The following is a 24,794-nucleotide window of genomic DNA, read 5'->3' as shown; positions in this document are numbered from 1 at the left end:
CAGGCGGGAAGCTGGTGCCACCGTGGCCGGGGTGAAAACTGCAAAAAAAGCATTTGATCCACTATGACCTGGTACCGAGTATTTTCCGGATAGGGTGTATCATATCGGCGATAACCAGGTATCTCCTTCAAATGAGGTCATTCCTGGTGGAGATATTGCCCCTTCTAAGGTACTTGTGCTGAAGTACCTTAGTCAGTAACGATCGGCCACACTTCCGAGTGCTTAGTTAATCAAGCGCACGTCCGCTAGGAAGCGGCTCACGTGCGAACCTTGTCCGAGTGGTGGACGCGCGACCGATGTCCTTCGTCCCCTCCGGCAGTGACCTTCATGCATGAGTTGCATCCACCGAGAGAGTCCGTCCATCCTGAGTGCCGCCCCCCTCTCATAACTGCGCCCGACCCCCAATACTCCCATTCGCAACACTTCTCACCTCCACTTGCATCTCCCTCCTGTTGCAATTCTCAAAGAGCACCCTCGGATTACCTTTCACCTGGCCAAATACCTGAGAGATACAGACAAACTAACACAGCCGTCCAACTCAACCTAGCACAATCACAATTCGTCTATCGTCACCATGGCTGTCGCGCGTGGTGAATTCTAGAGGGTGGTCCCCAAGCTCGCATCAACGATCACAATGGGACCACTCTCTGTGATTTTCTACCCTCTGCGAGACTCTCCGTCGACCTGCAACAACTTCACCTACCAACCAAACTAAACACAATACTATTGAAATCTCTGCACATAACCACAGATACTCTTCATTGCGGAAAAAACCATCCCGCCACCCCGCCACTTCCGAAGTTCCCACCGATCAACAAGCATTGTTGGCGCTGTACGAAAGCTTCAACACCTTGAGTACAAATTGAATACCTGGAAAGGATTCAATAACCCAAGAAGGAAACCATAACATTACGCACATCAGCTGGAGCCACTGACCGCCACAATGGTTCGTCGTGGCAAGATCTCGAGAGCCGCCGGCTCGTCGCTCGACCCGACCCCGATTGCGTCTACTCTTACGACACCACTAAGCTCCGCCTACCCCTCGACGTATGCTTCCGAAGCTGAAATAGATGCACTCGGAGACAGTATCGGCTCTCTCACTCTGAGCGAGAGAAGAGCAGCCAGGAGGAAAGCCAAACCCTTTGCGTTCATGGCCTTGCCATCAGAACTTCGCCTCAAGATTTACGACTACTACTTTGAAGGCTGCGGTGGTGTTATAGACCTCGACCCAGACAACTACAAGACCTATCACAAGAAGCTTGGAATTCAAAGAACTTGTCGTACTGTCTATCAGGAAGTCTCTCATTACTTCTACAGTAGCCGCTCGTTCCGCATCTTCCCAACACACCCAGGCAAATATTTCAAAAGCAAGAAACCGCTCCTGGCTCGTATGAAGCCAAGCTCAAGATCGTACATCACATCATTGGAGCTCCGCCTCGGCCCCGGCTGGAGCAAGCCGCCGCGAGGATGGGTCGTCACACCAGCCTTGGGCCTCCACGAATGCGTCAACGTTCGTCGCTTGACGGTGTTAGTTGAATGCGACCCTAGCGACGGCATCTTCAACGGGTTTCGCCGGTCAGATGGCTTCTATGAAGCTTTCAGCCAGTCCCTCTTGACAGAAGTTTTCAGCCAGATGCCCTGGATCGACACTGTGTACTTCGATGCCTGGCCTGGAGTCAAGAAGTCGGGCGGGATGATGCGTGCCCTTTTGGAGGTGACTGCGGCAAACGACCGAAAGATCAGGTGGGGTCCTGAGAGAGGATGGACTGATGAACCCGAAAAAGACGAGGTCAAGCCCACCAACTCCCTGGTTCTGGTGCCTCCAGCGTCGGAGTTCAACACGTCCACTATGGGCGTACTGGTCATGGCTTGAATGGGAACTACTTGAATCACACGGCGTGGACTATCAACTTTCTTTTAACTTCCGACAAGCTCGCGAATGGGACTGAGCTATTTTTTTTTTCCTTTTGGGAGAGGATGGCATGAGCACGAAGGCCAGCATGGATTTCTCAGTTGAGCATTGTGCTGCTCCAAGTAACCGACAACACCATCCCTCTTGTGACGAGATTGTAATACTAGCATAACGAGGAATGAGAACGAAGACATTGGCCACCATTGCCACTGAGCATGTGAACCTTGATATGACCGATTCGTCACAGTAATGACTGAGACTCGAATGCCCTCATGGAGTTGAACTTGAACAACAATGAAACGTTTTGTAGAGCAACTATTAGAGCAACCATTGCTCGTCACTTACTACACCAAATCGCTCTGCAACGGTCCACTCGACCTCATGCATCAAACCTGCAGCACTGAATGAGAATATGGCATTGACTGTTGCTACGCCGCGTTTTCGATTCCTACCAGTACCTAACATTCGGCCGTGTGATGGTGGCAGCTGGCCGTTTACAAGGCAACTTGCATCATACATGCTGAGTCTGATGTGACTTGCTCAGTTTCGATACTCCCTCCTCTCTACCTGGTCTTCACACCACCAAGATGGGAGAGCTTCCCCGCGATTTCGGGAGGGACAGTGCGGTGGTGGCCCAGGGTTCCAGGGGTTCAACATGGAAAGGTCCGAGCTTTGGAAGACCGGGGCCCGGACGCCGACTCACCGACCACCCGGCCCCACCATCCCACCTTTCCCAGGCCCAGGGCGGCCAAGGGCAAGGCGGTGGATTGACGCTTCTCAAAAATTCGGTTTTGTCACTTTTGTCGCAGTCGCAGTCACAGTCGCAACAGCCTCCCATCACAACTTTTGTCATAATTCGCACACAGAAATCAGCGGTCGCAGTCCTTTCATACGTAGCACTGCTTACATTCCCCGAGTTCAGCACAAACACAAAACAAGAGCGACCGTGGTCCAATCATGCCTCTCGATACCTCAACCTACTCCATGGCGCTCCTGCGCGTCGATGGCCGCCGCTGGAACGAGCTCCGACGCCTGCACGCCCAGATCCGCACCCAAGAAGCCGCCGATGGCTCGAGCTACCTCGAGATGGGCCACACCAAGGTCATGTGCGTCGTTACGGGACCTGCCGAACCTCAGCGTCGCGGAGGCGCTGGCGGTCAGTCCAAGGAGGCTGCTGTCACCGTTAACCTCGTCGTCGCTGGCTTTAGCTCTGTCGACCGCATGAAGCGTGGCCGCAACGACAAGTGAGTGCATCAAGCGTGTGATCTTTCATATTGCCTCAGCTGACCCAATGATTCTCGCAGGCGGTCACAAGAACTCGAGGCTACCATTGCCAAAGCTGTCTCGGCGAACCTTCACACACATCTCTTCCCTCACAGCAGCATCACCATCTCTCTGCACGTCTTGTCGCAGGACGGTTCCCTTCTGGCAGCTCTTCTGAACGCTTCGACGCTAGCACTAATCGACGCTGGTATTCCCATGACCGACTACATTGCTGCGTGCACCGCGGGTTCGACGTCCACATACGCTGCCGCCGATGACGGCGCAGACCCTCTCCTCGATCTCAACACACAAGAAGAGCAGGAGCTGCCATACATGACGGTAGGAACGCTGGGTCTCACAGACCGTGTTGCCGTATTGGTATGTGAGAGCCGTGTTCAGGTCAGCCGGCTGGAGGGTATGCTTGCTGTTGGTGTAGATGGGTGCAAACAGGTGCGACAGTTCATGGACCGCGTTGTCAAGGAGAAGGGCCGTCAAATGGTGCAAGAGGGCACAGTAGAGAAAGGTACCGGCTTGGATCTGGAGATGGAATCATGAGTGGAAACGCGGAGGACAGCATCGACCACAGAAGCGGGTCAGCGGGCATTGACAATGGTCAGATTTCTCCCATCACATTGACTAACTAATGTACACGCGGTCCAAGCTAACCATCCAGGCAGAACTCAGAAATCAAGTGGATGTTTACAACTCATCATGCGGCGCGGGGGCTTCAGATGGTGTCTCCTTGGGCGCTTCTGTCTCGGGCTCGGCGGTAGGATCTGTGGCTGCGGTAGAGGCGGTCGAGCTGCTCTCCGAAGACTCGGGCTCAATCTCCTGAGCTACCAAACCATCAGGCAGCTTCTTCTTCGCACCCTCACCAAGACGGATAGCATCAATCCAGCTCTCGACGCTCGCCGCATCGAAATCGCCCTCGTAGTGTCTCCACCAGTTCCGGCGCGCGTTGACAGCGACAATCTCAACCTCGCTCGTAAGGCCAAGGCTCTTGATGACAGCGGCCGCGGCCGGGTTCTCCTCGGGGATAGAGAAGAAAGGAAAGAGCTTGCGCTTGGCCTGGCCGTGCTTGTGGGCGATCTCTGACAGGCTGGTAAGGGCTTTCTCGGCTTTTTCGTTATTCTTGGAAGACACGAAAGCCAGGACGCAGGTGTGGGACTTGGTGTTGAGGCACTCCGACAGTAGTCTGCCGGGGTTGTCGAGAACGGGCAAGGGGGGAATTACGTTGAGGACAGGGGCGGCCTGCTCGGCAGGCGGGGTCTCGGCGGCGGCTTCTGGCTCGGGGGTGGCCTCCTGCTCGGTAGCGGTGCTGGTGCTCGACTTTTCGGACGCGGACTTGCTCTTCTTCTCAGGCTTCTTCTCGGCCTTCTTGTCGGCCTTCTTCTTGTCTGCGGCCTTGGGCGCAGGGTCGGGGTTGGGCGAAGCGACCTGAGAAATGAACTTCAACAAGCCATCCTTCTTTAGTTCTCCATCGTAGACAATAGGTTCCTTGTCTCCGCCGGGCAGTAGCACCAGGGCGGGAAAGGACTTGACTCCGAATTTCTCGACGGCCTTTGCCTCCTTACTGCGAACCTGACCAATCGTGACAGCGTCGAGGAAGTCGATGGCGACACTGCGGAGCAGGGCGCTCGTGGTGCCCTTCTCGGTGAAGAGGATTGCCTTGGGCTTGTCACCCTCGAGGAAGGATTCGAGATCCTTGTCGGTGACGCGCTTGACATGGTTGGTGATCTTGTCGACTACGGCCTCGACGATGCCGGTGGCGGTGCGGGGCCCCTGGTAATCCTCGACAACAGGCTTTCCAGGCTTCTTGCCGGGCCTCACAATCTTCAGCGTAGGGAAGCCTTGCACACCCATTTGACCGCAGAGGGGCTTGTTGGCATCCTCGTCGCAATCAATGGCGGCAACCTTGGCCAATCCATTGAGGTTCTTGGCAGCCTTTTCGTAAGCGGGCTTGAGGTTCTGGCAGTGACCACACCAGGGAGCATAAAACTCAACAATCTAGCAATCTTATGTTGGCATGAAGAAGCAAATGTAAACGACAAGAAAGAAAAAAAAGAAAAGAAAAAAAAAGTCCATAATACCGAGGTGTAGTTCGACTTGGCAATCAAGCTGTCGTAGTTTTTGGCATCAACCTGGAGCACAGCAGAGCTCTTTGGGTACATGCCAGCGTGGGCGCCGGGCAAAGCCGACAGAACGGCAGCGCCAGCCGCAAGGAGAGTGGGGTGATGCATCGTGGTGGATAGAGTTTAGCAGCAGCACACCTTATCTTTTGTGTGTGAGTGTGGGTGGGCAAGGTCAGTATAGAAGTATGCTGGACGGCAGCAAGTGATGTGACGCCAGAGACAACAAGATGTGGTCGGGTAGAGAGGAGGAAAAGAGGAAGGGAGGTGGAAGATGGGAGATAAGAGAAAAGATGTGTGAATAAGAAGTCAGAGCATGGAACTAGGAACTAAGTTCGAGCAGGCGAGGGAGCTCTGTCCTCGTCTGCATTTATGGAATTGGGAAAACAAGCAAATGGGAAGCATAAAAGTCTCGTTGGCTTCTTCCCGGCGCAAAGAGGCCAGCGTGGAACTGTGAGACGCGAACCCCTCACCGTTGTGCTTAATTCGGTCTGGGAATGGAACCATGGAAATTTCCAGTCAATTGAATCGAAGCATTTGGTCTGGGCACCAGCCACCTTCTCCACACCAGCTTTGTAGAGCTTGAGCCACACCTGTTGGACAGCATCAGCCACAGTACACAGGTACCAGCCCAGGGCACCTTGATAGGTACATATCTGAAGGTAGGTGCAGGTACGTACCTGGTGACCTTCTCACCCCGCTGTGATGTGCGCCGTGTGGGGAACTTCTCGGTGCGGTGCTGCTGCTGTGGCCTGCGGTAAGGCTTCCAAGATACGGAATACATGTCTCCAACCTCTTGGTGTAGCACCGCTCGTCGCAAGTTTGTTACCCCTTTGCGACCGTGACCTGTCACCGAGCAAAGACTTTTTTCTTCTCTCGTCCAGGCCCCGACACTGACCACAAGAGTCCTTACCCGATCTTATCCACGACGCCCTTCGAATTGTCTTCGTTTCCGTTGTCGCAGCCATGGCCGAACCGATCCCCGACAGCCTGCGACAGGCAGATATCACCAGATTCATCAATCGCGCAAATCAGCTGCGGCAGCACAAACCTGTGGTTACCTACTGGTGTATGTCCGGGCATTTTCACCAGTTCTGCATGGCCGGAGGACGCCCTAGATGCTGACCGAACACACACAGGCGAATACTGGGTGGTCAACCAAATCCTAGCCAAGGGTCTGCACAATGTCGACGATGAAAGTCTTTCGTACACGACAAATCTTATGGATAGGCTCGAACAGGTCAGAATGGCAACGATACTGTCATTGGTGGTGCTGTGCATCAGAGACTAATACTTGCCGTGCCAGACCAAAACCGAAAACGCCCAGGAGGAAGCCATCACCGACGACACAGTTGGCCAAGCATATGTTGAGCAGTTTGCCCAAGATACTCTCGACAGAGCAGAGAAGGTTATGCGCGCGAATCGCGTTACCAGGTGCGTCTTTTCCTGACGACGGCACCGCCTTCTTCGCCTGCTAATGTGCTTCGAACCTAGGCAAACCGCCGACACCTTCGATGCCGCTGCAACCTTTCTCCTTCTGGGCAACATCTGGGGCGCTGTAGACGAGGAGACACTCAAGAAGGTCAAATATGCAAAGTGGAACGCTGCTCGGATACTTAAGGCTTTGAAGGAGGGCAAGGACCCCAACGAGTCGAACCCTAAACAGGAAGAGCCAGCCGAGGAAGTTCTTCCTGCGCTGGATCCCAACGACCCAGACGTTCAAGGCTTAACGTCTCCCAAGCCCGCTTCCGTAGAGGACGACCCGGAGACCGAGTTCTACAAAAAGGTTTCAGCGCCGACAGAGACCGCCCCGACAGCCGAGCCCAGCACACCTGAGCCTGCCCAGTCCAGTGTGCTCGATCTCCCGTCAGTGCCGTCAGCAAACGACCTCAACGCGCCGGTACCACAGACCCAGGGCTACTTTGACCCTCCCGAGCAATTCCCGCCGTCTCCCTTGAGCCAACCCGGCGTAAATGACACATCCGCGGCAGTCAATGCTCTGTCGGCCTCTTCTCCTTATGCTGCATCCTCGACCGGCCCATCATTCAGTCAGGCCAACGCTGCGTCGCCGTGGCAGCCGCCTCAGATACCCCCTTCCAATGTTGCCAAATCACCTCCACCTCCGGCGCCTCAGCAATTCAAGCCGCCACCGGCTGTACCTCAGCCCAAAGCTCCGATGGTTCCCGGCTCGCACAACTCGTGGACGCCAAGCAGTGCACCGTCAGATGACATGGACTTGCCAAAGGCGCAGAAGCACGCCAAGTGGGCTATTTCTGCGCTCAATTTTGAAGACGTGCCGACGGCAGTAAAGGAGCTACGTAATGCACTAGCTGCCCTGGGGGCCCAGTAGAATCTCCCGTGGCACCATGAGTCGGAATCTAGATTTTTAGGACATTGAAGAGCATTGTAGATCGCGTATCAAGTGGTTGCCTCGAGGAGGCGAGGCTCAGGCGTTGGACATGGATATTTTATATTAACGACTAGCACTCAATGCGCAAGTCTTTGTCTATTTATGCGTTTCTTATGCGGCTCCTCCATTTACCCGGACCACCTGCCCCGTCACCCAAGATGACTCCTGTCCGGACAAGAAAACCGCCACAGAGGCGATCTCCTCTGGCGTGCCAATTCTGTTGTAGGGGCTGCTGGCAGTTATGTTCTTGAGCATCTCTTCCGTCTTGCCCTTGTAGAACAGATCCGTCCCGGTTGGGCCAGGCGCAATAGCATTGACGTTGATGCCCTTTTTAGCAAGGTCTTTGGCCATGTATTTGGTCATCTGCTCAATGCTGCCCTTTGTCGATGCATACAGCAGGTATGGCGGGGGAAGGCTACTTGAAGCGAGGACTGTCGTTGAGAGAAAGATGATGCGGCCGCCTTCAGACATGTGAGGGAGAGCTTTCTATTCTAAATGTGAGTTACATTGACCGAGGGAAGTGTAAGTGGGGTGGATTGCATACCTGCACCAAGAAGTAGGGCCCCTTGACGTTGGTGTTGAACATTTGGTCAAAGTCCTCCTCTGTCGTATTCTCGACAGTGCGCATGTGCATGATGGCGGCGTTGGGGATCAGCACGTCGATTTTGCCAAACTTGTCGATGGTGAGGTCTACGAGCTTCTGCAACTCGGCCGTCTTCGAAACATCGGCGCGCACGGCAATAGCCCGGTCACTGCCAGTGGCCTTGACCACTTCATCGGCGGCGGATGAGTCGTTGCTGTAGTTGACGACGATCTTGGCACCTTGCGCGGCAGCATCAAGTGCAATGGCCTTGCCGATGCCCTTGGAACCTCCGGTGATGAGAATGACCTTGTCTTGGAGAGACATTTCGAGGGTAGTGTCTTCTGTGACTGCTTGTATGTGAAGCTTTGGTGATACGTTGTGCGATTGGGGATTGCTTGGTTGAGCCTTTTGGAGCTTCCAGTAATGTACCTTACCTTTCTTCAGTTCACAAGGCCAAATACAGGATGTGGGCAGCTTTGACATTTATATATCGGTGGGAGCTCTCAGCTGCTGCGACAAAAGATCCAACTCCATCAATTAGCACACCTATGGAGCCTCGCGAACCCTGATGTGCAGCCCAAAAGGCGTGGCTCCAAGGCTAAGCCTTCAACGCTTCGCTACTCAAGAGCATAGTTTACGCGCGAAGGCCGAGGCTGTGGGGAGACATCGGAGGGGAAGATCAGATAGAGCTCTGATATCTCCGCAATTGTGCAGTATCCTCCATCATTTGTACGTGTTTGGCGCGAAGCGCGAGCACTTCAGTGTTCAGCTTAGCTTACCGGCTATATCGGAGCTGTCAAGGATAGATGCGCCTGCCATCTCATTGAAACTTGTGCTGTGGAAGCTCGACGACTTAGCTCTTGGTCCCTCGCATGGTTCCGAATCATTGCTGACTCCGGTAGGGCTGACTTGACCGAACTCAGTGACGCATGTCGAGGATCCGGCTCCAGGTACCAGGGCTCCATTATGCTGCCGTATCCGTAGTTGTGAACGGATTGGAGGATGTGGCCGTCCGTATCTGTCGGCTTTGGAGAAAATGGCCCCTGCAAAACCGACGAGGAAGAATCTCTTATTGGCTGACGGAACAGCGCAGGACATAAGCCTGCGTCCGGCACGCCGATTGCCGAAGTCTCCCATCAGATCTCTCCCGAGCCGCAGTTTATCAACAAGCCACAACTTGGCGGGGTTGTTCCTGTCATCAGGGCCATTTGTAGGTATTTCAGATGTACTTTGTAGAGATATTTCCGACAAGCAAAGCCTGCATGGATTCCATGGCCTCCGCGGAGTTTGGGACGGTGTCATGGCCGTACATATCTTGGCAGCAACGGGCGGCCGATTAACCCTCTAAGCCTAGGTAGAATGGCTTTGCCACCTAAGTTCTTCTCACAACCAGCTCTATCCTGGAGCTGTGGGAGGGGTTCACATCCATGAGGGTCGAATTGAGTCTTGTTGATGTCATCGTAGCCATGGTACCAGCGCCACCACACATCAACCCCTCTTCCACATCCGTCCTAGTCCTACAGAAAGCCCAAGCTGCTCTGCAGGCGTCCTATGAGACATGCGAAGCCTACAGGAGATGACTGCAGCCAGCAGTGCTTATCGGCGGTGCAGACGTCTACTGGGCCTCTTGAGCTCTCCTGTTCGCTGGTACCGTAAACAAGTGAGGGGCCTAAAAGTCCAGACTTCACTTTGTCCGACCCGTTCGGAAAGCGTGGGTTCCAGTCAAATTTATGTATGTGAACTACAGATCGAACCATTCTTTCAGTCCTGCATGCGTATAAGTAGTCGGCCATCGCGCTGCCCCAAATTGAGACTTGTGCAAAAACAACCCCTCTCAAAGCACACCTCTTCTCTCTTCCTCAATCCCAACTTCCAAGTTCGCAAGATCAGCATTCACAATGTCGGGACTTCCGAAAACCTTCAAGGCGGCCGTGATCGAGTCCAAGAGCGCGCCCCTCAAGATTGTCGACCAGGAACTGAAGCAACCAGGTGCCGGCCATATTCTTGTCAAGGTTCTAGCATGCGGTGTATGCCACTCTGACGTGGGTATGGCAGAGGGTGGGTTCGGAGACGTCTTTCCGAGGATTCCAGGCCACGAGATCATTGGTGATGTGGTGGCAGTCGGCGAAGGCGTGAGCCGGTTCTCAGGCGGAGAACGTGTTGGAGGTGCCTGGCATGGAGGTATGTCTGTTGCTTGGTCCTCATGTGTTTGAAGTGAGCCCTAATGGTGAAATGCAGGGCATGACGGAACGTGTCGACAGTGCCAAAAGGGGTTCTTCCAAGCCTGTGACAACGAGACGATCAACGGCGTATTCCGGGACGGTGGGTACGCCGAATACGTGCTGCTCCGTGCCGAGTCGGCGGTCCGGGTGCCGAAGGACGTTGACCCCGCTGAAGCAGCACCACTTCTTTGTGCCGGTGTCACCGTCTTCAACAGTATTCGCAAGATGCAAATTGAGCAAGGCAATCTTGTTGCTATCCAGGGTCTCGGCGGTCTGGGCCATCTTGGCGTGCAGTACGCTAGTCGCATGGGCTACAAGGTCGTGGTCCTGAGTTCAGGGTCTACGAAGAAGGACTTTGCGATGAAGCTGGGCGCGCATGAGTACATCGACTCTAGTGCAACAGACCCTGTGAAGGAGCTCAAGAAGCTTGGGGGTGCGGCCTTGATCCTTGCGACGGCGCCCAACCCCAAGATCATCTCGCCGCTTACTGGTGGTTTACAGCCTGGCGGAAAACTGTGCGTTTTGGCACCAGTCGGAGGATTGGAAGTTGATACAATCGACCTCATCGTCGGAGGCAAGTCGGTTTGTGGGTGGCCCAGCGGACATCAGATGGACTCGGAGGAGGCCATTGACTTTGCAGCAACACACGGCATCAAGTGCATGGTTGAGCGATTCTCACTGGATGACGCGAAGAAGGCATCGGAACACATGATTTCTAACAAGGTGCGCTTTCGGAGTGTGCTGGTTATGGGTTAAGCATTTTGAATTGGGGGACGTGCTGGTGGACAATGGGATTGCAGACTTGGAATGGGCCGGTTGGCGTTGATGAGTGGCAGATGCCGATGATGTTGATGATGGGGGGAGGGGGGTTGATGATGTAGAAAGTGAGACTGAAGTAGGAGGTACTGTTGAATTATATCACTCACCGACTTGATGAAATGATCAAGTTCCAGAACAGTGAGAGTGTGACTGAGAGTGAGACTGAGAGTAAGACCGAAACCCCTGGGCAGCACCCTTAGGTTCGTAACTTTGTACCCCTGGGACCGTCATGCGAGGCGGCGCCGGCATCTCCCAGGTTCCGCGTTCTCGGTTTCAATTCTGCGCGGGGCCCCTCCCATCCTTGCCTCCCGTCCCTTTCGCGTTACGTACCTACGAACGCGGATTTCTCGACGTCCGACATCAGAACACCTCTCTCATGCCTATGTTCTTCCTCGATATCCTCATCCCAAATCGGAGTCTGGTCGGGCGGTACCTCTGTCGACTTTGAAATACTCAACTCACACTATGGGGAAAGGGGATACCGACATATTCTGGATCACAGCCGTATCACTGTCGATTCCCCCTTGGCCGAAAAATGTGGTCCAGTCCAAGGCGGTTCTTCTTCACCCTGCCAATGCAAGAAAGTTTGACAAATTTGTCGTGTTGAGGAATTTGATCGACCGCCAGGGGCGCATACATCTTAACCTCGTTGTTCTTTTCCGGCTTCTCTTACGATGTCAACATCTTGCCTTTGATCACACCCACTTCTGGGCCTTCATTCGCGACCACTGCGGTATGGAAACTCTCAACTCTCGAATGGCCGAGGAACTTGCAGAAATCTACTCGGATCGTCGCCGCGTATACATGGAAACCAAAAAGATTTTCCCTAAGCGACATAACTTCTTAAGTAGTCTCATCGACGCATGGAACTCCCGAGATCCTGACCCGCCAGCCCACGCCCGGCCGACAGACCAGGAACTTGAAGTAGAATGGAACTACGTTGAGAAGTCATGGCTATGGCTAATGGAGCACGACCGGATGTCAATCATTGACCCGAAAATCCCGCCCGCGCATGGGACTTTCCCCATGAAGAAGGGTACATCTTCAAGCTTTCAAATAAGAGGTGGAAGCATACGCAACACCGGCAAGGATCTCGCCTCGCACATCTCGGCACCATCACCCCAGCGTCAACGTAGAGAGTCTTCCGCTAGCCTCCACGGGGAGAAGGTGCCTCCCGGCAAGGTCTTCTCACGTGTCTCGATGCCATCATCTGACAGGCAACGTAGAGCTTCTTACGGCCACGATTCCATCAGGCCGTCTACCCCGGGTGCTTCAGAAAGAGCTATCGATGACCTCATTCAGAGCGAAGGGCGGAAAAGGAAGCTTAGTCCCGAAGCACCTGACTCTTTGAAAAGGCAATGCGTTCCGGTATCATCGCCATGCTCCCCGCGACTAGACTCGCAGCTCACTCCTTGTCACAAGAAGCCCTCGAGCCAAGTGTTGAGCAGCCAAGATCATCAGCAGACATCCACGCACCACAGGGCAATAGACGTCATGCTTGATACAAGTCAGAATCTAGCCAAAGAACAACACGAGACATGTGACACGTCCCTGGACAATCTAGCCACTATTGGACACCAGAAAGAGGCACCCCATGGCGATGAGTTACTCCAATTGCTCGAAATCAGAGTTGGGCAGAACGACGAGGCTATGCAGCTCTTGAAAGAACAAATATGCCTCGTTATGGAATCTGGGCAGCTTTCAAGGGAGATTCAAAAAGCACACGACCAGCTCAACCTGTTCACTGCCTCAAAGTGCCAAGATGCGCTGCAAAAGTTGGACGTGCTCAGTAGCCAGAAAAACGACCTTGTTGCGGAGATAATGGCATGTCGCAAGTCGGATCAAGAGATTCAGCAACGACAGCAAGACCAACAGGACCTTATCAAAAGCTTCGAAGGCGATATGCAGACGTTGAACCAAGAGATGAAGGAAGTCAAAAATGGTCTTCTTTCGAACACGGATTCGCCTCTAGCCCGCGAGACAAGCAACCAAGCAGCTAGAATAAGACTAGAAGATCGGGACGAGGTGGATGATCAACAGAGCATTCGGACGGAGACACGGCTAGCCGCTTTGGAAGAGCGGATGGGCACGCAACTTGACTCGGCCCTGTCGTCCTCCAGGACCTTTGAAGAGCGCCTTGAGAGGATAGAAAGGGCCACTGCCGATCAAGTACCGAATACCGAATACATGCCTCGGATTTTAAAGATGGAGGAGGCCATCGCCATCAGCACAACCCTGATTCATAACTGCAGAACACTCGTCGACGTTAGCAAAGCCTCTTTAGATCAACACCTAGGCAGCCTCCATAATCGCATCGCAATAATGGAGGCCCGCCTTACGAACCAGGTTGGTGAACAGGCCGAAGCAAAGAAAGAACAAACCAGGAGAATGGATCGAATCGAGGCCGAGCTTCAACGCCAAAAGGAGAAAGCATCTACACCACAGCATCCTAACGTCGGCTGTCAGGATGCATCCGAAGCTAGCGGCTTCCAGGCCCAATTGAACGCGCTCAAGAACTCATTAGCTTTTATAGCGCGACGTCAGGGCATGGAAAATGCCGATACGACCTCGACAACACCATTAACGCCAATAACACCATTATCGCAGGCCGGACGTAGCTCTCTGAACCGTCTTCCGAGGCTGGTACAGAATGGAGCGTCAGCTGGCTTGACGAGGCCCCAACTCAATGTAGCACCCGTCAAAGACGAGACTTGAATCGGGTACTGTATGACAGTGACCAAGTTTCAACACTTTCAACACTTTCGAGAATGATTCTCGTCATTGAATGGAACGAATGGAGCATGCTATGTTACAGTCGACCAGAACCAGGCTGTGCTCTCGACCTTGAGACCCATTGACGAGTCATTATAAGAAATAAGGAGATGGTAGAGAATGCCCAAGAAGTACTTTTGAACGGATTATCTACCCTAGAGCCTCCTCAGGGCAGTCTATTCCCAGCTCAATCCTGGACGAGGACAAAGGTTACGCTTGCGTTCTTTCGTGATATCAAGGCGAAATTGGGAGGCGCCCCTGCATCAAGAGTGTACTCACCATCAGCGGGTGTTTTCCACACTAAATTCAGCACTATCTAGCAATGCTGACAGCGTAGCCGACGGCTCTTTGGTGTGCTAACTAAGTCAACTTGTTGAGTCGGGCTGCCAAACTCTTCAAGATTAGCGAACTGCTATAGTCAAAGGAGCCAGTCTTTAGGTACCACCAGCACTCAGATTATCTTGAGTACAGTGTTGGTCTGATGGTGTGCGAATTACGATACCTTGCAAGGCATTTCGGACCACTGATAGCAGGGAACCGCGGCTTGTCTTGCATGGGATCTCCCGTGGCAAAGCCAAATTTGTCTCTTCTTGACACGACCGCAGAAACTGCCACTTATATCGTAACCGTGGTTGTAAAGCGGCGGTTATTGGTCTGGTGTCGAGACGTAAGATGAACATCAACGTGTTGGCTCCTAATGGCGCGGGAAATTTTGGGGGAAGACCTCAGAGATCGTGTGTAGCTAGCTCTATGACTAGAACCTGAAGGTCTGCCTTCAGGGTTTGTTCATGCGTATGCAGCTTGGATGGCTGCCCTCAAAGTTCTCGACGGAGTGGCTTGAGATTGAGAACACTGTGTTTCCACGTGCATTCAGAAGAACCTCAAATCAAGCCTCTCTTATGATTTACTCCGACACATGCATGCCATTTATGTGCCCGATTTAGGGCGGTGGTTCATCCGATGCATCTCCTGTCAAGTAACTCCAATTTGTCGGATGCACATGTCTGATGTGTACACGTACGATGGCAGTTGGGTCGCGTGTGTAGGGCGTCTTCGTATGCATCCTGCTCAATTAATTTTCTATATATCCCGTTTTGCATTTCCCATTCGTGAGGCGTTCAATATTAGGTGCACCCTTTATAGCTTGTATGATACAACATTTACAATCGATCTTCCCGCAAAGAGAAGGTTTGAACAACGACTATGTTGTCGCGGTCACTCCCCACCGACTCCTTTGAAGCTTCGAAAGTTAGTTCAGTCTCGCTTTCATTGTCTCGCCTCCCCGTCGACTCCCAGCCGCGAGCACGCTTACTTGAAGACATCTTCTGCTGCTGGGTTCGATCTGGCTCGCTGCCGCTGCCCAACTCATGACTCTCGGTTTCATCCTTGGTCATGAAGGTGGTAAGACTGAAAGGGCCGCGCCGTTGGCCCCGGCTTGAGCTACTGTTGCTGACGTTCTTGATGTTGCCGCCCATGGCAGATGGGGCGCCGCGTTCGGAATCGTGGAGTTGCGATGGTCCCATGGACGTAAAGCCAAGTCTGTATCCTACGAGTCGGAAGAGTGGGCGGAGGGTTGCAAGGCTACCTGCGGTGATCGCCAGACCCTGTTCAGTGGTGGACCAGATTGCAATATCGACGGTTGCATCTGGTAGTGCGCGAGTCAGCCACCAACAACCTTAAATCAATCACGATGGGATACAGTGGGACTTTGACTTACAAAGGAAGTCTGGATTCTTGAAGTCCTTGACAAAAGGCATGCGCACAACGACGGCAGCGCTGGCACTAAGGAGAGGTTTAGTTAGTCATTTGATCGCAAGCAGAGGAATGTAGAGCACGAACATGCAGGCCATAGCCATGATTGGTACAAGAGCCAGCTTGGTCTTGTGGTCCATCTTCAATTTCCAGATGAGAACCATGGGTAGGATAGCAAAAGTGAAGTCGCAGATGACACTGAAGGCGCTGTAGAGGTAGGTGAGAGCAATGATGACATCCACGGGGATGCAGTGGCCGCTCTGGGTTGTGGTATTCCAGAAATAGGATATCGGTTGGCATTGCAGTAGAGTGACAAAGAAGAACACGACGCCGGTGCAAACTGTCATCATCATAACGCTATAGATGATCCAAACATCGATCCTGCGAACCGTGATTCGAAGAAGGAAGTAGCCGATAGAAATTTTGGAGGCGATCATCGATAAACAGTACCACAGGTAGCAGTACCACCAAAACTGCGGCTTGTCAGTGTCTGTCCTCCCATGATTTCACTATTTCGAAAGCATTGGCAGGTCTGTCGGAAGCTTACCATCATGGCGGTTGACCACTCATCGTCGGTGAGATTCACCTTGTGACGACCCGTTCCGTAATGCACACCCGTGATCGCACATGACACGAAAAGGATGAAGAATGTCTGCAAGATGGTGTTTTTATTAGCTGGAGCTCTCCGAGATTGCCTGTGCTAGCATGAATCGGTGCGAGAAGGAAAAGATTGGGTTCCGTACGATCGCAGCAAGCATGCACCAGTCGTCGACTCCGAAGTTCTTGACGAGGAAGATTCGGACATAGCATCGGAGAGTCGTTGCCACGATGGCCGTTGTGACGAGCGTTATGCCGACGGCCACCAGCTGCGGGCCGCGGTTCTCGATTTCCGCCATTGCGATCGGAACAAGACGATTCAATGTCCTCGATATCCGTACTCAGGCAAAGGAAAAAGGGATCGAACGACGGGTCGTGTTTGTCAAGGGAGGGGCCGTGAGAGGAGCCGCAGATTCGGGACGTCGTTCTACGGCTTCTCCATCCTGACAGGAACGAAGAGGGATGGGAGGGACCTTGTTGAAGATATGCGTTCCTGGACAATGTGGGAAAAGAAACATGGAATTGCGCTACCGCGGGTGTGTGAGTGCGGCCTGGCCCTGTTGCTGCCATGCGGCGTGAATGGAAGAAGAGAGGAGAGAGACAGCAGCACCCCTGATCGTCACACCTACACCTGCACAGAACCTTGCAGAATGCAACATGAGCAGGCCACCCCAGAAGACTCCAATTGCAGCTCCTGGAGAACCTATCCCGTATTGGAGTGAGATCTTCGCATGTTGGGCTATGTTGAAAGCGGGCAAGAGGTGTCAACCCTGGTGTGAGCAAATGTCGGCAGATGGGGCGAACCACATCTCGGGTAATCCAGCCTCACACGCTATGGCCCACGTTGGTGTTAGTTGGGAGGTTAGTGGCCGGTGAAATGGCCGTATCCAGCTACCGGCCGAAGAGTCCAGTGTCTGGAATCCTTCCCCCGCATTAGTCCTGAAGAGATTGAAGACTCTTGAACCTCGGGGGGTTTCCTTCGCCAAGAGTCGCGAGATGGTGAAAGAGATTCAGGGGTCCTGTCGTGGTAGGGTGACAATGGGCCGCTCCCCAAACACAACTCCGATGCCTTGCTGTCCCTGACCAGCTTCCCACGAGGTGTGGCAGGGAACCAAATCCACCACAATGGAGGATTGGGAAGAGTTGGGGGCCATCTCGATGATAATCGCCTGCTTTCGGAAAAGTTACGATGGCGCTGGCACGCGTGCATGGACGCAATGCTGAACCTTGACCTGCCAATTTGTTTCCAGAGGGCTGAATTGATGGATTCGGGCAAGAGGAAACTTTCCTGTGATTCTAACCGTAAATCCATCTCATCGGCAAATGTCTTTCCGGGTTGGGACTTGACCATACAATACTACAGTTCCCAGTCCTTCCGAACCGGAGTAGGTAGGTGATTCAAGGTTGATGGTGCCGGGGAGGATAACGGGAAATTTAGTATGAGTGTTTCGCTTGCATAATTGCGACTGTGTTGTGCTGGTGCTCTGCAGCCCATGCAGAAGCGAGCCCAATTCAGAATCTCACCAACATGGCACCACTTTTTTCTCACTTGATCCTGCTTTGAACCACCCCTCAATTATCTGACAGCGATGCTCCGCCCATCTCACGCCAAAAGTGTTAACTATCGACAAAAGCAGTAAGCAGAACGGCTGGCGGCCGAAGGCGGACATTGCCGGAATAATGCAAGTCGGGCGTTGAGCCTTTGGGTTTGAAAGTAATAAGGAGTCGTCGCCATCTGCTACGCCACCCAGAAACTGTGGAGGTGGAATTTCACTGGCACCTTCGCACAGACAGCATTGGGTGACTGTGCGAACATGATGGCATGGGAACACGAAAGAGCACAAGGCCACAATTGAACTGGCGGGAATTATGGGAGATGTCACACTAGAAGCAGGAAGAAAAGTGTCACCCCCCAACGATGCGGACTGAGGCCGATGCTATTCTCCAATAGGGAACTGATTGTCTCAGACTATCCCCACTCATATTGCCGTGTCATCGGCGTTTCGTTTAGGGGAGGCCACCCGGACCAAGCCGGCCGGCCATTTGCGCCCCTCTTCTAACAGCTGTTTACGCGCGTAGTCAACCATATGATCGGGCTTCCTCTAAGGCGGTTCTTGTGGTGGCTGTTGCTTCTGCCGCTTCTTCTGATGCTTCTTCTTCACCTACCGTGTGGGATCGTGGCTTGCAATCGGCGTGTTTCTGAGACATTCATGACAGGTCGTTACTGACTCTTTGATGTCTTTCGGTACATACACTAGAGGTGATACAGGGTCCCCAAGGTGGCTTGATGAATGACTTTGCGATCTGGGCAAGATTGCAACTTTATTTCTTCATCTTACTCTTCAAAGCCACAAGCATGTCCAGCCGTGCCATACACACTATTGTCTTCAATTCCCCATTTACCAACGACCTGGTGGTTTCATTTACCAGCCTCAAAGTGCCCGAAGGACTAACAGTTCATGAGGGACCCGCAGTTCTTGATCGGATAAAAGACCATGAATTGCGTCAGATTTTGATCCTTGTTCTGACAGAGGAGCCCGGGTATCACGGGTGAATGTCCGCTGGTCCCAATTAAAATCCACGCCGCCCCAGCGCACAGATATTTGGCCACCACAGACGCGTAGGAACGCTCTCCTGGTGGGGGCCGCGAAGACCTGATCAAGCAGACGATCTGCTTCTATCATTGCGACCTTATATCCCATAAGGCAAAGGCGCTGCCCAACGAGCTCCTCCGAGCAGAGAATCAGCTCGCAAATCTGGAGTCCAGCCTCTTGTTACCCATGCGCTTTGTCGTATTCAAGTGTCGCTGGCGCTCTTTTGGTAACATGGCTCCCCAAATTCGGTCTCGCTACCACAGTTAGTCTTGACAAACACAGTTGAACTTAGCGCACAAGCGAGGTGGACTATGGTATTGAAGCTGGCATTTCATGCCAATACACGACTGCCGCGGCAGTACCCCGGGCGATCGTCTCGTCGGTAAATGCTGGTGTTCTAATAGCGCATTTATCAAGACTTGCTATAAGGTGCGGCACATAACGTTCTGGCGTTCTGATCCTGAATGAGTTGGATTTGCGACCCAGCCAACAGAAGTTACCTAAAAGGGACGGAGCAGCGGCAGGGTCTTCTGCAAAGAGCAGGTGAGTCAAGGAAGAGTTACATCGGGAGGGGGGACGGATAAGACAACAGGACGATCATAACTTATCAGTACACATGAAACTCATCGATGTCCGATGGAAGATACCGTTGCCAGAATAACACCATGGGCTCTTAGGGTCAGAGTGGCGGTCAATCATCCACGTAGTACATGCGGTTCTGATCTGACCTGACTACCTTTTTTTCTTCACTGTTGACATTATTCGAGGGGCATTAAGACCAGAGTAACATCACATGACTGCCAAGTCACATTTTCGTCTATTGGCGATCGTCGGTGCGGAATAGAAACACCGAGCAATTTCTCATCGGATGCGTCTGGGCCATAACGCCTCAGCGCTGAAATGAGGCACTGACCTGATCATCCAGCCATCCACGTGCCATGTTACGGAAGTAGGTAGTCAGGCATCTGGCAAGGATAAACCCCGAAACCCTGAACGTCTGGGTATGACGGGTTTCCAGGTCGTTTAGTGAAATGCCCTCTCGTTCGCTATGGTCCTTTATCCTCTCTTGTGGACACGATTGGCCGAAATACCTAGGCTACTAAGGTGCCAAGGCATCCCGATCAGAATTGCGCGGGGGCAAAAGGCTTCGTCTACTAGCCTACTTGCTTTGTTGTAGACGCTGCAAGTTCTGTAAGGGAATCACAAGTCCCGTTAAGCGGTTGTGACACTGAATTTCAGTCAAAATATAACTTTCGAAGAGAATATTTACTTCAGGCCTGTCTTGTAAAGCACAAGAGACTGTTCCAGTTGAGTGTGCGCTCAATATCAAGTTCCATGGCCAAAAGTACCAACACGATGATGTATCGAGCTGGGCTTGTCATGTGTGGGGTTTCAAATTTCGTGCCGCGAGGTTTGTCTTTACGTTAGGACTAGCTACGCTACCGAATCTTCTCCCAGCCACATGTGTAAGGACGGGACATCTGAGGCGGAAAACCTGGCTGAGGCGACGGACATACTGGGGTTTAAATAACAAAGTCAACCAATCCTCATGCAAAGACAATGTCAGTTCTAGCCCACCTATGAATCAGTTGAAGGAGACTATGCTATTGCCTCAGATATGATGAGTGTTGCCAAATCCTCTGGGCAAGTGTAGAGTCGTGGCTTGCGTGACAACATGGAGCTCTGAGGGACCGCCGGGTAGGGCCTTCCCACGGCGGCAAGGTTGCGAAATCCTTCGACAAGATAAGTTAAGCTTCAGAGAAGAGCCCAGTACCGTTATTCATATTGTCATAACAAAAGAAAGTGACACTGGCCAGATTCGGACTTAAAAGCTATGATCACAATTAACAGCTGCCATAGTGTATGGCAGTGCGTCGTCTAGCCAGAATTGCCCGTCGTAGTACTTAAACTACACGCCAATGCAACTCACGACATAATCATACTACCTAAGGAGTAAAGGCAACATGTATTCTGAGTGACCGAAAAGCCTATCCGATAGCCTGAAACAAGAAGAAAGATTATAAGGTGAATTCTGATAGACAGCCTTACGCGTCAGGGCATACACTTACAAATCGCATAGAGTTTACCTTAGCAGATTCAAGTATCGAGATGAGCTGAGGATGCGCTGAACAAAAAAATTTAATTGGGAAGACTTCGATATTCACGAACCTTCAATATCACTCAAACTTCCTTTATGAGATAGCAGGGACAACAAATATTTTTGGACTGTCACATTTTGCCGCCCAACTCACTATTTATTTTGAGCGATATATACCCATGAAAAAAAAGTCAAACAAGCCTTAGATAGTAGATGTCCGCGTTCCTTCCCCGTAAGAGATGTTCTCAAGCAAAGCAAAATATAAAGGCATTGATTCTTTCCAAACACGACGAACCCCAGCAGGACTTCAGAAAGCAGAGGTATCATATTCGTAAGGATATAAGATGACCTTGTCTGGGCACCTTGCACATGTGCGGCAGCCGAAAGCGAGGCTATGGCAAGTCGGGGAACATCATTCGCGCCGTAACCTAGGATGCCTGAGGTGGCTCGAGTTGACTGGCATTTTGAGGCTGTACGCAAGGCAAGACTTTGTCTATCCTTTCCTACAAACGACTTAAGACGTTGCGCGAATGAGTCTGTACGAAGGTATCAAGTAGAAGGAAGCAGATGGGCGCAATATAATAGAGACGGCATCTGCGCTCTACCACGAAGAGTTTATCATAGCAACGCAGGACGACTTCGGTACGCTAACTGCGCCTTTAACAACATCAAGAACATCAAAAACGTCAATAAGTCTACAATTCCTAACTCCGAATTGCAGTCGCCATCTTCTATTCACTTGATCATATATCGTGAACATGGATATCCCTTATCTTGAGGCAGTGGAAAGTTATGATTTCGATGCTCCATCAAAGAGAACATGCCAGTGTGTTGCGGTAATCTTATTAACTACATCAGGTAGATTTCCAAGGGCAGGCGGGAGAAACGTGATGAATCTGATGAAACTCCTCGTCTTATTCCTATGTAGCATACGTTTCAAAAAGAAAACCCGAAGTATAGCCCGGCTGCCAAGGAGGAATTTGGATGTACGTCAGATTTTGAAGCTTGCCAAATCCCTTAGGATTTCTTTTAGCGCATGCTCAGGCAGTATTGAACTCGTACGCCTGATTGGGAGAACGTTAGTGGGAAGCTTATGTGGTTGCCAACGATTGAAACCTTACCAAATCGTGCCACGCCACTCCAGCATACTCGGATTGGCTCTTGCCATAGTGTGTAAATCCCAGCTTCTCATAGTACAAAACCAGCCTGTCATAGGTGAGAATAGAGATTCTCTCTGTCTGTGCCGCCTGTATCATGTGCTTGATGTAGTATGCCATAAGCGTTTTGCCGTAACCTGATTTCTGCGAATTGGGAGAGACAGCTAGTGAATGCAAAGTGATAGTTTTGCCTTCTGGTTGGTGCCCAACGTCGTATGTGGCGGTCGGGTCTGTCTTCCATGAATGTGGGACGGCCATGTCCGCGTCTGTCACAACACAAGAGACCGACTTGGTGGAAATCGTGTGCGCGATGAGGTCATCACCGCTCGAGGTGTCGGACGGATTGTAGGCCAGCGTGGTCCCTTGTCGAATAACCCTGCCTTGGCTGCCTTTGCCCTCACGAGCAAATAATCCTAAGCAGAGTTCGGGGCATACCGTCAGTCGATATTCGATCTGAAAGCAAGATGAGATTAGAAAGGCTCAGCAACGTCATCGCAAATGCACCACTGCCCATGAAACACTGTGGCATTATATGTACTAGTGGCTTAAACGCAGCGATAGAGATGTAGAGCATTATAAGCCCCCAAGTCCAAGACACGAAACAAACTCGATAGTAAACAAGGTTCAAAATATCAAGGAAGGCTGATTTGAATGCGACTTGCCTTTTCGCGGGTCGCTGCTTCGGCGGGGGGAAAGGCTGCGGCCTCCACTGTTACGCACCGATCAAGATCATCGATTGTCAATGGACGGATGTACAAGCCCATATCTGGAGCAATGAATTTGACACTTCGGCGGTTTGTTTCAAGGTATGATTGAACACAGCGACGCACAAATATAGGCTGGAGACGTGAAGCCGTGACAGTGCGACGGAATATTCAGCCAATGCGGGATCGTTGCCTTTGAAAATGATACGAGGGGCTATGAGTCATTGTGACGAAGCCGGAGGTCGGATTACGGTACCCGGCGGCTCTGAAGGTCACTCATACAAAAACCTTGTCTTGTTCGCAGAAATGTGTATTACGGCTTTCAAGGGAGCGGAATTTCGGTTCGGTTTGCATGGAACTTCAGGAACAGAAACAATGATCACGATACTCAAGGGACCATATTACCAGTCTGGCAGAGGAGTCTTAGTAACCGCGCCCAAGTATGTCATTGGTCAGAACCCTGGAATCTAGCAATCTTTGTCAGACTTTGATTGGCGTTGGTAGCATGGTAATATCCCTAATTGAACCGTGCTAAACCCTCCCTAAAGAGTTTCCTAAGGCTGTTAAATACGTCCCCGCACATTCCTTGGGCTGCAGCCCTGATAGCTGGCTCGTTAAGCCTAACCCTTCCCGACGAGGTTCCCACCATCGGTCCCTGATTTCTGTCTAACTTGAAACAACGGCTTCCGTGATAATCCAAAACTCCGTGGCCGCGTCCCCATCTACGCCTGAATGTCTCATCGATGATATTATTCACGACTAGATGCCAAGATGGACACCGTATAATTAAGTACTAATGCACTTGGTGTGTCCCCGACTATGAGGCTCACTGCGTGTTGATATCAGTCTCGTCGTGTCAGGTCGCTACTTCTGCCTTCATACTTAAGCATTTCTGAGCCACTTATTCCTTCGTATATCCAGACGACTGTAATCGTTAAACCGGAGTCAAGTGTGGCTTGGACTTGAGCTGTCAACAGTGACGTGCTTGCAGCCTTAGCGAGACGGCTAATCATCCATTACCTCACTTGCTGGTAAAACTCCTAATTGACTCGCGCGCACTTGCCAAGCTGTCGCAACTACTACCGGGCCTCTACGGAATCCGTCTTCTGTACCTTTGTGGAGCCGCGGAGGGAGTATTCAGAAAGCTTATTTATTCATTCCTACTCAAGTTTATTAGCATAGCCAATCAACAGAGGCTCTTAGAAATGCCGGTGGTGAATATCTAGGCCTTGCCGATCGCATAGGTCAACAAGCAAGTGCCGCACCGGAGCTCCAGACGGCATTCACAATCCGACCCGTATTCGTATCGGGCTTCCTAAGGTGCCCGCAGGGTGTTCTAGTCCATCTCGACGGATAAAAGCGTTGGTAGATGATCGGACTGCTCCGTCAATGATGAGAAAGAGTCTTGTTCGCTTTTAGGAGGACTTTATTTAAAGATGAATGCCACAGCTGAACTGATAGGACGAACACACCATACACAATCGCATCCAACAACTCGCCACCCTTCTTCAAATCGCTAGCATCCATTAACATGGACGTCGAGACTAGCCCAGATGCCTCAATGGCTGCAAGCTATGCTACTGTCAAAGCATCCGGTCTCGAGGCATTGTCTATGAGGCCTCTCTTTATGTTCTTGTTCCTTACTGTCCTCTGCGTCACCCTTATCGTCCTGACTAGATCTAAACTTGCGAAGTTTCCGGATGTCACCGTCTCTACATCTATTTTCGACATCGGCAATTCAAAGGCCAGAAGGCAGTTCGTGTTTGACTCAGTCAAGCTTAT

General features: G+C 51.9%; 9 protein-coding genes across 9 annotated transcripts; 5 read left to right on the top strand and 4 right to left on the bottom strand.

The window, feature by feature from the left end:
* Nucleotides 1–943: 943 nt before the first annotated feature.
* Nucleotides 944–1,873, top strand: BDP55DRAFT_732500 (uncharacterized protein; the record flags this gene model as incomplete). Its single annotated transcript, XM_060579948.1, has 1 exon — nt 944–1,873. One exon carries the CDS (start codon nt 944–946, stop codon nt 1,871–1,873), a length of 930 nt encoding a protein of 309 aa, XP_060425069.1.
* Nucleotides 1,874–2,869: 996 nt separating this feature from the next.
* BDP55DRAFT_561186 (exoribonuclease) lies at nt 2,870–3,730 on the top strand (the record flags this gene model as incomplete). The annotated part of the gene is made up of 2 exons (XM_060570060.1): nt 2,870–3,156; nt 3,217–3,730. The coding sequence occupies 2 exons, from the start codon at nt 2,870–2,872 to the stop codon at nt 3,728–3,730; spliced, it is 801 nt and encodes a 266-aa protein (XP_060425068.1).
* Nucleotides 3,731–3,802: 72 nt separating this feature from the next.
* On the bottom strand, nt 3,803–5,524 carry BDP55DRAFT_318462 (uncharacterized protein). Its single transcript, XM_060566750.1, has 2 exons — nt 5,266–5,524; nt 3,803–5,182 (listed from the first exon to the last, which is right to left on the bottom strand). Exons 1-2 carry the CDS (start codon nt 5,413–5,415, stop codon nt 3,875–3,877), a joined length of 1,458 nt encoding a protein of 485 aa, XP_060425067.1. The 5' UTR covers nt 5,416–5,524; the 3' UTR covers nt 3,803–3,874.
* Nucleotides 5,525–6,037: 513 nt separating this feature from the next.
* Nucleotides 6,038–7,801, top strand: BDP55DRAFT_676847 (Vta1 like-domain-containing protein). Its single transcript, XM_060575852.1, has 4 exons — nt 6,038–6,373; nt 6,444–6,544; nt 6,611–6,738; nt 6,799–7,801. The coding sequence occupies exons 1-4, from the start codon at nt 6,271–6,273 to the stop codon at nt 7,652–7,654; spliced, it is 1,188 nt and encodes a 395-aa protein (XP_060425066.1). The 5' UTR covers nt 6,038–6,270; the 3' UTR covers nt 7,655–7,801.
* Nucleotides 7,802–7,825: 24 nt separating this feature from the next.
* Nucleotides 7,826–8,621, bottom strand: BDP55DRAFT_561147 (short chain dehydrogenase; the record flags this gene model as incomplete). The annotated part of the gene is made up of 2 exons (XM_060570055.1): nt 7,826–8,200; nt 8,259–8,621. The coding sequence occupies 2 exons, from the start codon at nt 8,619–8,621 to the stop codon at nt 7,826–7,828; spliced, it is 738 nt and encodes a 245-aa protein (XP_060425065.1).
* Nucleotides 8,622–10,195: 1,574 nt separating this feature from the next.
* Nucleotides 10,196–11,275, top strand: BDP55DRAFT_561192 (alcohol dehydrogenase GroES-like domain-containing protein; the record flags this gene model as incomplete). The annotated part of the gene is made up of 2 exons (XM_060570062.1): nt 10,196–10,478; nt 10,536–11,275. The coding sequence occupies 2 exons, from the start codon at nt 10,196–10,198 to the stop codon at nt 11,273–11,275; spliced, it is 1,023 nt and encodes a 340-aa protein (XP_060425064.1).
* Nucleotides 11,276–11,803: 528 nt separating this feature from the next.
* On the top strand, nt 11,804–14,053 carry BDP55DRAFT_732494 (uncharacterized protein; the record flags this gene model as incomplete). Its single annotated transcript, XM_060579947.1, has 1 exon — nt 11,804–14,053. The coding sequence occupies one exon, from the start codon at nt 11,804–11,806 to the stop codon at nt 14,051–14,053; it is 2,250 nt and encodes a 749-aa protein (XP_060425063.1).
* Nucleotides 14,054–15,030: 977 nt separating this feature from the next.
* BDP55DRAFT_318341 (uncharacterized protein) lies at nt 15,031–16,851 on the bottom strand. Its single transcript, XM_060566749.1, has 5 exons — nt 16,606–16,851; nt 16,410–16,514; nt 15,950–16,335; nt 15,828–15,892; nt 15,031–15,755 (listed from the first exon to the last, which is right to left on the bottom strand). Exons 1-5 carry the CDS (start codon nt 16,756–16,758, stop codon nt 15,271–15,273), a joined length of 1,194 nt encoding a protein of 397 aa, XP_060425062.1. The 5' UTR covers nt 16,759–16,851; the 3' UTR covers nt 15,031–15,270.
* A 5,024-nt stretch (nt 16,852–21,875) lies between these two features.
* On the bottom strand, nt 21,876–23,355 carry BDP55DRAFT_676838 (acetyltransferase). Its single transcript, XM_060575851.1, has 3 exons — nt 22,971–23,355; nt 22,273–22,761; nt 21,876–22,215 (listed from the first exon to the last, which is right to left on the bottom strand). The coding sequence occupies exons 1-3, from the start codon at nt 23,070–23,072 to the stop codon at nt 22,192–22,194; spliced, it is 615 nt and encodes a 204-aa protein (XP_060425061.1). The 5' UTR covers nt 23,073–23,355; the 3' UTR covers nt 21,876–22,191.
* Nucleotides 23,356–24,794: the final 1,439 nt, after the last annotated feature.

This window comes from Colletotrichum godetiae (assembly GCF_030913485.1).
Source record: "Colletotrichum godetiae strain CBS 193.32 chromosome Unknown BDP55scaffold_50, whole genome shotgun sequence".
Classification (NCBI taxonomy): domain Eukaryota; kingdom Fungi; phylum Ascomycota; class Sordariomycetes; order Glomerellales; family Glomerellaceae; genus Colletotrichum; species Colletotrichum godetiae.
This window is presented reverse-complemented; position numbering and strand designations above follow the sequence as displayed.

What these genes read in the sequence shown, in the direction of transcription:
- BDP55DRAFT_318462 (XM_060566750.1), bottom strand. Translation starts at nt 5,415, where the DNA reads ATGCATCACCCCACTCTCCTTGCGGCTGGCGCTGCCGTTCTGTCGGCT. An exon ending in CCAAGTCGAACTACACCTCG is followed by an intron (nt 5,183 to 5,265) that starts GTATTATGGACT and finishes TAAGATTGCTAG; the next exon opens with ATTGTTGAGTTTTATGCTCC.
- BDP55DRAFT_318341 (XM_060566749.1), bottom strand. Translation starts at nt 16,758, where the DNA reads ATGGCGGAAATCGAGAACCGCGGCCCGCAGCTGGTGGCCGTCGGCATA. An exon ending in ATCATGGCTATGGCCTGCAT is followed by an intron (nt 15,893 to 15,949) that starts GTTCGTGCTCTA and finishes ACCTCTCCTTAG; the next exon opens with TGCCAGCGCTGCCGTCGTTG. An exon ending in CAAGAATCCAGACTTCCTTT is followed by an intron (nt 15,756 to 15,827) that starts GTAAGTCAAAGT and finishes GCGCACTACCAG; the next exon opens with ATGCAACCGTCGATATTGCA.
- BDP55DRAFT_676847 (XM_060575852.1), top strand. Translation starts at nt 6,271, where the DNA reads ATGGCCGAACCGATCCCCGACAGCCTGCGACAGGCAGATATCACCAGA. An exon ending in ACCTGTGGTTACCTACTGGT is followed by an intron (nt 6,374 to 6,443) that starts GTATGTCCGGGC and finishes GAACACACACAG; the next exon opens with GCGAATACTGGGTGGTCAAC. An exon ending in CGCGCGAATCGCGTTACCAG is followed by an intron (nt 6,739 to 6,798) that starts GTGCGTCTTTTC and finishes CTTCGAACCTAG; the next exon opens with GCAAACCGCCGACACCTTCG.
- BDP55DRAFT_676838 (XM_060575851.1), bottom strand. Translation starts at nt 23,072, where the DNA reads ATGGGCTTGTACATCCGTCCATTGACAATCGATGATCTTGATCGGTGC. An exon ending in AAGCAGCGACCCGCGAAAAG is followed by an intron (nt 22,762 to 22,970) that starts GCAAGTCGCATT and finishes TCTTGCTTTCAG; the next exon opens with ATCGAATATCGACTGACGGT. An exon ending in GAGTGGCGTGGCACGATTTG is followed by an intron (nt 22,216 to 22,272) that starts GTAAGGTTTCAA and finishes TCTCCCAATCAG; the next exon opens with GCGTACGAGTTCAATACTGC.